The sequence below is a fragment of the Lotus japonicus genome, chromosome 2, assembly GCF_012489685.1.
Source record: "Lotus japonicus ecotype B-129 chromosome 2, LjGifu_v1.2".
NCBI lineage: Eukaryota > Viridiplantae > Streptophyta > Magnoliopsida > Fabales > Fabaceae > Lotus > Lotus japonicus.
In genome coordinates this window covers 21,914,038-21,927,266 of record NC_080042.1, presented here as the reverse complement: position 1 = coordinate 21,927,266, position 13,229 = coordinate 21,914,038, and the positions used below count along the sequence as shown (strand labels likewise).

Genomic DNA, 13,229 nt, shown 5'->3' with positions numbered 1-13,229 from the left:
CCAACAGGAAGGAATAGACTACACAGAAACTTTTGCTCCAGTAGCAAGACTAGAAGCAATCAGACTGTTGATCTCCTTCTCAGTGAATCACAAAATAATTCTACATCAGGTGGACGTTAAGAGTGCCTTCCTAAATGGATACATATCAGAGGAAGTCTACGTTCATCAACCCCCATGTTTTGAAGATGAGAAGAACCCAGACCATGTCTTCAAGCTGAAGAAATCTCTTTATGGTCTGAAGCAAGCTCCCAGAGCATGGTATGAGAGACTCAGCTCATTCCTTCTGGAGAATGAGTTTGTAAGGGGTAAAGTAGATACAACTCTCTTTTGCAAAACTTACAAAGATGATATCTTAATTGTGCAAATTTATGTTGATGATATTATATTTGGTTCTGCTAATCAATCTCTATGCAAAGAATTTTCTGAGATGATGCAGGCTGAATTTGAGATGAGTATGATGGGAGAACTCAAGTACTTTCTGGGAATACAAGTTGATCAAACACCAGAAGGAACATATATCCATCAGAGCAAGTACACTAAAGAACTTCTGAAGAAGTTCAATATGCTGGAATCTACAGTTGCCAAGACTCCAATGCATCCTACATGCATTCTGGAGAAAGAAGATGCCAGTGGTAAAGTTTGTCAGAAGCTCTATCGTGGTATGATAGGATCACTTCTATACTTAACTGCATCTAGGCCAGATATATTGTTTAGTGTTCATTTATGTGCTCGTTTCCAATCAGATCCAAGGGAAACCCACTTAACTGCTGTTAAAGAGGATCCTAAGGTATCTTAAGGTATCTGAAAGGTACCACTAACCTTGGCTTGATGTATAAGAAAACATCAGAGTACAAGCTTTCAGGTTATTGTGATGCTGATTATGCTGGAGATAGAACAGAGAGAAAAAGCACTTCTGGAAATTGTCAATTTCTGGGAAGCAACTTAGTCTCATGGGTAAGCAAGAGGCAATCAACCATTGCACTATCTACTGCAGAGGCAGAATATATCTCAGCAGCAATATGCAGCACTCAGATGCTCTGGATGAAACATCAGCTGGAGGATTATCAGATCCTTGAGAGTAATATCCCAATCTATTGTGATAACACTGCTGCAATTTCATTGAGTAAGAACCCTATCTTACATTCAAGGGCAAAGCACATTGAGGTAAAATATCACTTTATTAGAGATTATGTACAGAAGGGCGTACTTCTTCTGAAGTTTGTTGATACTGACCATCAATGGGCAGATATCTTTACAAAGCCCTTAGCAGAGGGTAGATTTAATTTCATTCTGAAAAATCTGAATATGGACTTTTGTCCAGCATGAAGATGGTTCAGAACCTCTGACTATGATACTTCTTTATCCGAAGATGTCTAGTCCAGAAGGTAACTCTATCAGAGTTTATGTACCCATTGGTGCTGACTCTGAAGCTGAGACAGTAAACATGTGTCAGTATCTCTGATGCATAGTTCCTTGTGCCCTTGTGACAGTCTGTCGTAATGTGTGTTGATGTGCTTCTCTCTTGCGTGTGATATGTGTATTAACTGCTACTATCATGTCTTTAATTTCTAACCGTTGATTTTAAATTGCTTTTTGATCAACAACGGTTATTTGTCAAAACCCACTATACACACACGTTCTCCTACACTTACGGTTTTACCTTCTCTCTCTTAAGTTTTTCAAATCCTTATCCCCACGATCTCTCTCTCTCTCTCTATTCATCATCTTCCTTTCTACCCAAAACCTTCAACCGACTTCAAAATGGTGAGACAAAACAGAAACGAAGGTGCAGATGCAACCAGGTTTCCTCATATGGTAGTAGGGTAAGCTACAAGTCAATCGGGTCCTGAAACTCAAGGTCAAGGTCAAGCTCAAGAGAAGATGATTCCGATTGCAGAACGAGGCTGTGCCGTTCACTGCGTTTATGCTCCGGAAGAACTCCAAGTGCTTGCTGAATGGAGATTCGACCCGGATAATATAGCTGCAAATGGGTACGATCTTCGTCCTGAAGTTCAAGTTCAGGGATGGGAAGAGTATTTCAACAGGCTTAGAGGTCCAATTTATGACAAATTGGTCAAGGAATTCTAGAAACACGCGGACTGTGATGATACTCAAGTTGTCTCCTACATTGCTGGAAGGAAGATAATCATTACTGAGAAGTCGATTGTGAATCTGCTGGGTGCACACACAGGAACTGGGTATAGATTCCAACTGACAGAATCGAAGTTGAAACCCAGAACAAAGGAAGAAACCAACAAGGCTCTTTACACCAACTACAAACCTGGCAAGAGCGACTACAAGGTGGTGGATTCATCCCAAGCTCAGAATCTGGCACAAGATTCTGCTTCACTGCATCAACCAGAGGCCAAAGGGTAGCTCTCCTGAATACATCAACTTCTGCCAGAAGGCAATGCTATTCTTCATTCAGGATAAGAGGAAGATATGCCTTCCTTTCTTCTTGTTCTCTTACCTGAAAGAGTGCATCAGGAAGTCCAGAACCACTGCCTCCATCAAGTCTGCCATCAAGTACATCCCCTTTGGGAGACTGCTTTCAGATCTCTTCATTGAGAGTAAATTCGTAGAAGATCTTATCAAGGTAGGATGCACAGAGGATCTGTCTACAATTGTCAGTGATATCTTCACATCCACATCTTTGAAGAAGATGGGATTGGTCAAGAAGAAGATAGCCCCTGCTCATGAAGATACTTCTGATGAAGTAAGACAAAGAAGGGTGCCTCTGAATGATTTCCCTTTGTGGACCCAAGCAGACAACCCAGAAGCTATTTTGTGCTACATTGAGGATCTGAAGCAACAAGGGTTTGAGATTGATGTAGACGAGTTCTTCAGGCGATTGCCACCAGCTCCAGAGTTTGACTCTCCTCCCAAGAGGAAAGTTCAGAGAAAAATGGTCTTGGAGGAATCTTCTGAGGAGTCTGATGTTCCTCTGAAGAAGAAGAAGAAGGCTGACAAGCCTAAGAGGAAGCATGATGAAACCACCAAGCCTGATGATGGTGAAAATGATGATGGTCCTTCTCCTCCAAAGAAAAAGAAGAAGCAAGTCAGAATTGTGGAGAAGCCTACCCGTGTGGAACCTGCAGTCATCAGAATGGAGACTTCTGCTAGAGTGACTCGGTCTGCCGTGCGTTCATTCAGTAAGTCTGCTGTCACTGAATCTGATGATGATTTAAATTCACTTGATGCACTCCCCATCTCTGCGTTGCTCCAACGCTCTTCTAACCCACTCACTCCTATCCCTGAGTCCCAATCAGCTGCACAAACCACTTCTCCACCCAATTCACCCAGGTCTTCCTTCTTCCAACCTTCCCCACATGAAGCACCTCTTTGGAACATGCTTCAGAACCAACCTTCTAGACCCTCTGAACCAACCTCACCCATTACCATTCAATACAATCCATTAACCTCTGAACCCATCATTCTTGAACAACCAGAACCTGAACCCAGAACGTCTGATCACTCTGTCCCCAGAGCATCAGAACGTCCTGATCGTAGAACTGCTGATACAGATTCTTCCACTCCCTATACTTTCGTATCCTTTCCCACCAACGTTGCTGACTCCTCACCTTCCAACAACTCTGAGTCACTTCGTAAATTTTTGGAAATTAGGAAAGAAAAAGAGTCTGCCATTCCTGAGTACTACCTCACAGTACCAAGGCCTAGGAGATACCCTGGACCTAGACCAGAACGTCTAGTTGACCCAGATGATCCTATCCAGGCTGACCCCTTGCATGAAGCAGACCCTTTAGCCCAACAAGTCCAACCTGACCAAGTTCATCAAGAGCCCATTCAACCAGAACCAGAAAACTCTGTGTCTAATCACTCTTCGGTTAGATCACCACATCCTCAGGTTGAAACCTCTGAACCAAACCTTGGAACCTCTGAACCAAATGTAAAAACTTTTGATATTGGCTCTCCTGAAGGTGCCTCTGAGGCAAATAGCAGCAACCACCCAACCTCTCCTGAAACCAACCTCTCCATTGTTCCCTACACATACCTCAGGCCAACCTCTCTCTCTGAGTGCATCAGTGTTTTTAATCATGAAGCTTCACTGATGATACGCAATGTGCAAGGTCACACTGACCTGAGTGAGAACGCTGACTCTGTTGCTGAAGAATGGAATCGTCTGAGTACTTGGTTAGTTGCTCAGGTTCCTGTTATGATGAGTCATCTCACTGCAGAAAGGGATCAGAGGATTGAGGCTGCTAGGCAGCGGTTTAACAGAAGAGTTGCTCTACATGAACAACAGCAAAGAACTAAGTTACTTGAAGCTGTTGAAGAGGCCAAAAGAAAGAAAGAGCAAGCAGAAGAAGCTGCACGTCAAGCGGCTGTACAAGCAGAAAATGCAAGATTAGAAGCTGAGAGACTTGAAGCTGAAGCTGAAGCTCTTAGATGTCAAGCTCTTGCACCAGTGGTCTTCACTCCTGCTGCTTCTGATTCCACTCAAGCTCATCAATCTGCTCAGAATGTTCCTTCTAGCTCTAACTCCTGCGTCGCTCTGATAAGCCTTAGATTTAGGATTTCTTTCGTTTTTCTTAACTTAATTTCTCTTTATTTCTATTTTCTTTGCATTATTTGCTATGTTTTGCTTACTAGTAGTTTATCATTGCATATATATAAATGAACTTGTGTTTGCAAAATCTTTTTCTTTATTCATAATAATTTCTGCTTATTACATCATACATTTTGTCCCTAAATCTAGAATGGAGGATCCTTCCTCATTCTTCTGCATTCTTGGCGCTGCTCTACCCTCTCTTTCTCCAGACGATCCAATGCATACGGGATGTTGTTGAGTTTGTTGTTCAGCTCATCCCTCTCCAGATTATCTTCTGTCGTCTTGAGTCTCTTTTCCAATGCTTCCCTCTCTTCCAGAAAATTCAGTTCAAGCTCGTTGAGTTCCTGAATTTCCTCCACGAAGCCAAGGAATTCTTTCAAATCCTTCTCCAGCTCTGGACAAAGGTCTTCGTCAAGCAGTGTCTTCGTCAGCTCGTGTATCGTTCGTGTGCCATCAGGGTGCCGGATGTTAAGGAACATGTCTTCCTCGAAGGCTTTTCTTGTGAGCTCTTCTAATGCCATTCTGTATGATGCCATTTTCTCAATTGGTATTACTCGAGGTGTGAAGCTTACCCTCTTCTAAATCGCTTTATATAAGCTTCATTCTCTCCTTGGAAGTCATTGCTCTTACAGTTTCTCGAGGTTAAGTCCTTGGTAACTGAAGCTTCTATTTACTCCCGTGGCCGGTGGTAAACATTCCTCTTTTGCATTAACTCCCTTCTTTAATTCGCTTAACTCTCATTCATGCATCGCTTATTTCTCCATTTTTTTTAAACTTAGACCTTCTCTAAGGGGGAGTACCTTGTACTTCAAGCTAAGTTTTTCACACCCCATACTTTTTGCTTATGACAAAAAGGGGGAGTACACCCAGTTTTTGATGTGTAAGCTGTGTTAGTGTGATTTATTTTTCTTTTGGAGAATTTAAGAGTTCCACCTTTATGACCATAGATGTGTCACTGGGCAAATACAAGGAATACATTTCACTTCTTCTGAAGTGATTCTAATTGACTCTGATACCACTTATCGTTGACTCTGAATACTTATGCGCTCTGATTATTTTATTTCATCTATGTCATATACTTTCACTCTGAACTCCTATATTACTTAGCTCAGAATCTAGACATTTCTAACGTTTTCATTAAGTCTTAGATTCAGGGGGAGCTATGCTCAAAATCAAGCTGTGACATGGATTCATAAGGAGCAAAGTAAACTATTCACCTCAGGATAAGTCTTATTTTATATCCCTAAACTCTGAGTGAATTCAGTTTATTGTTTAAGAATTGTTCATCAAAATACTTAGTTTTGTCATCATCAAAAAGGGGGAGATTGTAAGATCAAGTTTTGATCGAGTAGTACAACTCTATGTATTGATTATTACAAGTTAACATTTTAGTATGAACAATTATGGTACTCTAACGTGTTTTTCTGAGTGTGCTATTTACAGGCTCTGACCTCAATTCAATCTCACACAAATCAGAAGCACTGTGCTTAAAGAGTGACCCAAGCAACGCTTTCGCAACATCTATGTTCACTCTGAACAGTAGAAAAGCTTCAGAAGATCTGAAGTCTTACAAGCTCTGATATGGACTCAGTCACTTGAAGTTCTGAAGATCCAGACGCTCTGACAACCCAGACACTCTGAAGGTTCAGATGTTCTGATGGTGTAGAAGACTCTGAAGATCCAGAAGCTGAAAAGTGGAAACTCTGATGTCCAGAAGCAAGATGACTCTGAAGACCATGTACTTCCCTCTGAGTTCAGAATCAGAAGATACAACAGTCAGAGGATATGTGCTTCCCTCTGACTCAGATCAACTGGCTTCACAAGTTCCAACATGAACCTTTCCCCTGATCAGAAGAGTACTAGGTTTAAAGGTCAAGTCACTATCCAAGTACAAAAGCAAATGTACTATCCTGACGACCTACCTAACATTCTCAGCCATAGCAGAAGCTGAAATTTCCAGAACTGCCCTCCAACGGTAGCATTTCCATGCAGCGTTCAAACCCTAATCCTTGGAGTATAAATAGAGGCTGAAGATTGAAAGAAGCGGCTAGAAGAACTTACACACGCGCAAGCAATATTCAAACCTTCTAAGCTTTCTTTCATCTGAATTTCATTGTGTTTACTATAAGCTTTTTAGAAGCATTCTCTTTGTAAACAAGAACTTCATATACAGTTGTATAGTTTGCCTTTAGGAGATCAAGTTTGATCGGATCCTAGAGAAGACTAAGAGAGTGAATCTTAGTGTGAGCTAAGTCAGTGTAATTGTTAGTCACTTGTAGGTTTCAAGTGCAGTTGTAACATTTACCTGATTAGTGGATTGCCTTCATTCTAAGAAGGAAGAAATCACCTTAACGGGTGGACTGGATTAGCTTGAGGGATTTATCAAGTGAACCAGGATAAAATCCTTGTGTGCTTTTCTATCTCTTATCTTAAGTACTTTGTTCTCGAAAGATTTGATAAAATCTTTAAGGTGGAAGTTTTATTCTGAAAACGTTATTCAAACCCCCCCTTTCTACCGTTTTTCATACCTTCACTTGAATCTTAAACTGACTTTGGAATCTAATTCCCTGAGGTTCGATAATTTAAAACTGGGTAAATTCTGTACACTTGCAGATTGACCAACAGTCCTTGATTGCCCTATATGTTAATTGTGGCTGAAACCCTAATTAACAAGGGTTTAGGCGAGTAGAATTTGATAGACATGTATTGATGAAGGTGCTGGAATTTTATTTCATGATATGACAAGGAATACGACAACATAATTAGTTGATAAACGATGATGCATGGCCGAAACCCTACACTCCCTAGGGCTAGGCATTCACCTTGTTTACTTGATGAGAGATGTATGATGATTTGATGCTCTTGTGAGGAGAAGGGATTAAACCCTAGACCTCTTGTTATTGTGCTATGTATGATGCTTTAATGGTTTACCACTATAACATGACATTAGTAGTAAATCCTAGAGATGCGACTTCTCTTGCAAGTAGTGATGTGATGATTGTAGTTCTAGGGTATAGGCTATGGACCATGAGAACGATGGTGCCATTAGAGACAAACGGTTACTTGCACGCGATGGTGAATTGTGGATTCACTGTGTTGGTCAACACGCGATAACCATGATTGAGTCATGGGATAGGGATTGACTTTGTTGGTCTCCCTGAGAACTTGTGGATTGACTGTGTTGGTCTCCATGTGACTTGGATTGATTGTGTTGGTCCCCTTGTGTTGTTCATCTGCGGATGATGTGAGGACGTTAGTCTAACTAAACCTTAGGTTTGCTAACTCGAGATGTGAGATTATGAGACCTTATTAATCGTATGATCATTTGAACTGTGATTATTTGTGAGTCTTGCATGGGATTTGACCCTCATTTATGTGTTTACTTGTTTGTTATGGGGGGGCCCAGATGGTCCGGACCACGAACGCGGTGCATTCCTGGATGCTAATTCTCCATGACGATGACGACGAGGTAAATGATTAGGGTTATGGGCTTGAGAGACTTCCATTTTCTGTTTTGGGTTGAGAGTACCGAGGATGGGCATTGAAACTATTTTATTGCTTTCAGTTTTGGTTTAACAATTTGATGCAATTTGATTTTGGGTTCAGACCGATGACTCGTATTTATTTCGGTTGTTTATCGAATGGTTAGTTTTAATTTCGAAAGGTCTATGACATTGATTATTCTCGCATGGTTTTTGAAAGTTGATATTATTCAAGAGTTTCATAAAATGAACTTTTGTCTCTAATTGAAAATTAATTAATTGAACGACGAAAATTCTTTACGAAAATTGAGACGGTTTGGTTACTGTGTGACACTCTAGAAATCAGGGTATTACATTGTGGTATCAGAGCTCCGATTGAGAAACCAGAGCACTAGGGTTTGGGCACACGAGTTTATGAACTCGTTTTGTGTTTTGTTTTGGGTAGAAGTGATTTCTAGGTTTATGCGGTGAAATTTGGGTAGACCTGTTTGCTAAGATGGTTGCTTGGCTGTGAGATTGTCTGTAGTTAGTATAATTGTCGTGATACTTGAGATAAATTGTTTGTTTATACAGTAAGTTATTTACTAATATTTGAGGCACTAACATTGGGTTGTGATTCTATTTCTAAGCAGGATTTCATCATGCCTCCGAGACAGGACCCAACCAATGCTCAGCTTGCTCAAGCCATGGCCTAGCAGGCTCAGGTAATGACCCAGCAAGCTAACACGGCTGCTGCTCAAACTGCGGCACAGGCCCAGCGTGATGCCGAGGAGCATGCTAGGAGAGCTAAGAGGGCTGAACGTGATCAGGCACAGGATCAGATCAGAATGAGAACTGATTTCAACCGACATGGTCCACCTAAATTCCAAGGTGAAGTGGAGCCAGAGAAAGCTGATTTATGGATACAAGAGATGGAGAAGATTTAGGGAGAAAGTGAACTTGGCTACCTTCATGCTGAAGGGTAATGCTGAGTACTGGTGGAGGAGTGCTAGACAACTGATGACTGCTAATCAGGTGGTTATCACTTGGGACTCTTTCAAGAGGGCTTTCATGAATAAGTACTTCCCTGAGACTGCTAGGGAGGACATGGAGAATCAGTTCCTTGGGCTGAGACAGGGAGCTATGACAGTTGGAGAGTATGCTGCTAGGCAGGATACCTTGTCTAAGCACTTTCGCTTCTTCCAAGCGCAAGTGGATGAACCGTATCTGTGCAACAGTTTCATGAGAGGGTTGAGGAATGACATTGAAGAGTCTGTGAGACCTTTGAAGGTGCGAAAAACACTAGAAAAGGGGGGTTGGAATAGAGTTTTTGATAAATGTTTCCCTTTTTGGAGTTTTGGAAAACTTAAAGATAAGAACTTGGTGCAAGAGAATATAAGAAAGAGCACGCAAGTATTTTATCCTGGTTCACTTGAGATAAAAGCTCAAGCTAATCCAGTCCACCTGTGAAGGTGATTTCTTCCTTCTTCTGATGAAGGCAATCCACTAATCAGGTAAATGTTACAACTGCACTTGAAACCTACAAGTGACTAACAATACACTGACTTAGCTCACACTAAGATTCACTCTCTTAGTCTTCTCTAGGATCCGATCAACCTTTATCTCCTAAAGGAAAAACTAAACAACTGTTTAAGAAAGTATTGTTTACAAATAGGTTGCTTCTAAAAAGCTTGTAGTAAACTCAATGAATTCAAGATGAAAGAATGCTTAGAAAGTTTGAGTATAGCTTGCGCGTGTGTGATTCTTCAAAACGCATCTTTCAATCTTCAGCCTCTATTTATACTCCAAGGATTAGGGTTTGAACGCTGCATGGAAATGCTACCGTTGGAGGGGCAGATCTGGGATTTCCAGCTTTCTGCTGTGGCTGAGAATGTTAGGTTAGGTCGTCAGGATAGTACAACTGCTTTTGTACTTTGGATAGTGACTTGACCTTTACCCTTGTAGACTTCTGATCAGAGGAACGCTTCGTGTTGGAACTTGTGAAGCTTGTTGATTAGAGTCAGAGGGAAGCATGGATCCTCTGACCATTGTATCTTCTGATTCTGAACTCAGAGCGAAGTACTAGGTCTTCAGAGCCATTTTGCATCTGGACTTCAGAGTCTCCACTTTTCAGCTTCTGGATCTTCAGAGTCTTCTACGCCATCAGAACATCTGAACCATCAGAGTGTCTGGGTTTTCAGAACTTCTGGATCATCAGAACTTCAAGTGAGCTGAGTCCTTATCAGAGCTTGATTACTTCAGATCTTCTGAAGCTTTTCTACTGTTCAGACTGAACATAGAGATTGCAAAATCGTTGCTAGGATCACTCTTTAAGCACAATGCTTCTGATTTGTGTCAGTCTGTGTCAAGGTCAGAGCCTGTTAAGAGCACACTCAGAAAACACGTTAGAGTACCATAATTGTTCATACTAAAAGGTTAACTTGTAATCATCAAAACATAGAGTTGTACTACTAGATCAAAACTTGATCTTACAACCTTTGGGGATCAGAGCTTTCCAACAGCTGGTTGAGAAGGCTCGGGAGGTAGAGACTATGAAGAACCGTCAGAGAAGTCGTCCAGAGAGTGGAGGGCCTGTTCGTTCTGGGAAGAGACAAGCTGAAAGGTTTGATAAGGGTAACGCACCACAGAGGAAGCCTTACCAACGTCCAAATGACAAAGTGCCTTTCACAGGAAAAGGCGGGGCAACTGTACCTAAGGAGGAGATTGTCTGCTTTAAGTGCAATCAGAAGGGGCACTATGCCAATGAGTGCGGGAAAGAAATCATGTGCTAGAAATGCCAAATGCCAGGGTATATCGAGAGGAATTGTCCTAATGGTGCCAAGGCTGAGCCGGTACTAAATACTTCTAAGGGAAGGCGACCTACTGCTCCAGGACGTGTGTTTGCAATATCTGGAGAACAGGCTGAAGCTACTGATGATCTTATCCAGGGTACGTGTATTATCGCTGGAATCTCCTTAATGGTTTTGTTTGATTCTGGTGCTACACATTCGTTTATTTCTGAGGAGTGTGCGAAGAGACTAGGGCTACTAATTGTAGAGTTACCCTTCGATTTGGTGGTGACAACCCCTGCCGCCGATCGTTTAGTTAAGCGCACGACATGCTTGCAATGTCCGTTGATCTACGAGGATCGAAAGTTTCTTGCGAACATCGTCTACTTAGGGCTTAAACAACTCGATGTGATTCTGTGCATGGATTGGTTGGCACAATATCATGTTCACTTGGATTTTGCTAACAAGGCCGTGGTGTTTCCAGATTCAGGCGTTACGGATTACTTGAATTCGTACTCTTTGAGGAAGGGTTCATCAGCGTTCGTGAACTCCATTGTGGTGGAAGCAAAGAATGATAGTGATGTGCGAAATATCTCGCTAGTGCAAGATTTTGTGGATGTGTTCCCGGAGGACGTGCCTGGATTACCACCAGTGAGGGAGACAGAGTTCACCATTGATATAATGCCCGACACGGGACCGATATCGATGACACCGTATCGGATGGCACCAGCGGAGTTGGCGGAGTTGGCGAAACAGTTGGAGGATCTCTCCTCGAAGGGATTTATCCGACCTAGTGTGTGTCGCCTTGGGGAGCACCGGTGTTGTTGGTGAAGAAAAAGGATGGAAGGTCCAGGCTGTGTGTGGATTACTGACAGATTAACAAGGTGACGATGAAGAATCGTTATCCGATTCCACGGATAGACGACTTGATGGATCAACTTCGGGGAGCTGCTATTTTCTCGAAGATAGATCTAAAGTCAGGGTATCACCAGATCTGTGTTAAGGAGGCTGATATTCAGAAGACTGCATTCAGAACTCGTTATGGGCATTATGAGTACCTTGTGATGCCGTTCGGAGTGACCAATGCACCTGCAGTGTTTATGGATTATATCAACCGGGTGTTCAGGCCATTTCTGGACAAGTTCGTGGTTGTCTTCAGCGATGATATTCTGATTTACTCGAAGAGTAAAGAAAAACACGAAGAGCACCTACGACAAGTGTTGGAAGTGCTACGGGAGAAGGAACTGTACGCCAATGGGTCAAGGTGTGAGTTCTGGATGGAAGAGGTGAAGTTTCTGGGTCATGTCATATCGAGTAAGGGTGTGGCAGTGGACCCTAGAAAAATTGAGTCAATTTTGGCGTGGGAGCAACTGAAGACAACAAGTGATATTAGAAGTTTTGTGGGACTTGCTGGATACTATAGACGTTTTGTCAAGGATTATGCGAAGTTAACTTCTCCGTTGACGCAATAGGCGAAGAAGAATCAACCGTTTGCATGGACGGAGAAGTGTGAGGCTAGTTTTCAAGAGTTGAAAAAGCGGTTGACTGCCGCACTCGTACTAGCCTTACCTATGGAGGGAGAACCCTCTGATGTGTACTGTGATGCTTCGCATAATGGCTTGGGTTGCGTGATGATATAGGAGAAAATGGTGATTGCTTATGCTTCGAGACAGGTGAAGATCCATGAGAAGAATTACCCTACGCATGATTTGGAGTTGGCTGCTATAGTCTATGCTCTCAAGATTTGGAGGCATTATCTTTATGGCAGTACGTTCACGATCTTTAGTGATCACAAGAGTTTGAAGTACTTGTTTGATAGCGAAGGTGGATGAAGTTTTTGAAGGATTATGAGTTCACCTTACAATATCATCCAGGGAAGGCCAATGTTGTAGCCGACGCTCTCAGTCGAATGGCTATACATGTATCCTCGTTGATGATCAAGGAGTTGGAACTATTGGAGGCATTCCGAGATTTGAGCTTGGATTTTAAGCTCGCACCAGGGAAGTTGAGCTTCGGTATGGTGACAGTGTCTAGTGGGCTCTTGGATGAGATAAAGCCGAAACAAGAGACCGATGAAGACTTGATTGAGAGGCGCAAACTTGTGACACCAGGGAAGGTGTCGGAGTAGTCTATCAGGAACGATAACATACTGCGTTGTAAGGGGCGAGTCTGCGTGCCGAGCGACGTGGAAATGAGGAAGTTGATCTTGGATGAAGGACACAAGAGCAGATTGAGCATTCATCTGGGAATGACAAAGATGTATCAGGACTTGAAGCTTCATTTCTGGTGGCCTGGGATGAAGAAACAAGTGGCTGAGTATGTGTCGAAATGCTTGACGTGTCAAAATGCGAAGGTGGAACACCAGAAGCTTGCGGGGAAGTTACAGTCGTGGGATGTCCCAGAGTGGAA

The 13,229-nt window shown here is 42.4% G+C and overlaps 1 protein-coding gene across 1 annotated transcript; it reads left to right on the top strand.

Annotated features, from left to right (window-relative positions):
• Window positions 1–10,832: 10,832 nt before the first annotated feature.
• LOC130736226 (uncharacterized) lies at window positions 10,833–11,651 on the top strand. The gene has a single exon (XM_057588068.1). It carries the CDS (start codon window positions 10,833–10,835, stop codon window positions 11,649–11,651), a length of 819 nt encoding a protein of 272 aa, XP_057444051.1.
• Window positions 11,652–13,229: the final 1,578 nt, after the last annotated feature.

Bases quoted from the DNA above. Each gene is read 5' to 3' on its own strand.
- LOC130736226 (XM_057588068.1), top strand. From the start codon at position 10,833: ATGCCAGGGTATATCGAGAGGAATTGTCCTAATGGTGCCAAGGCTGAG.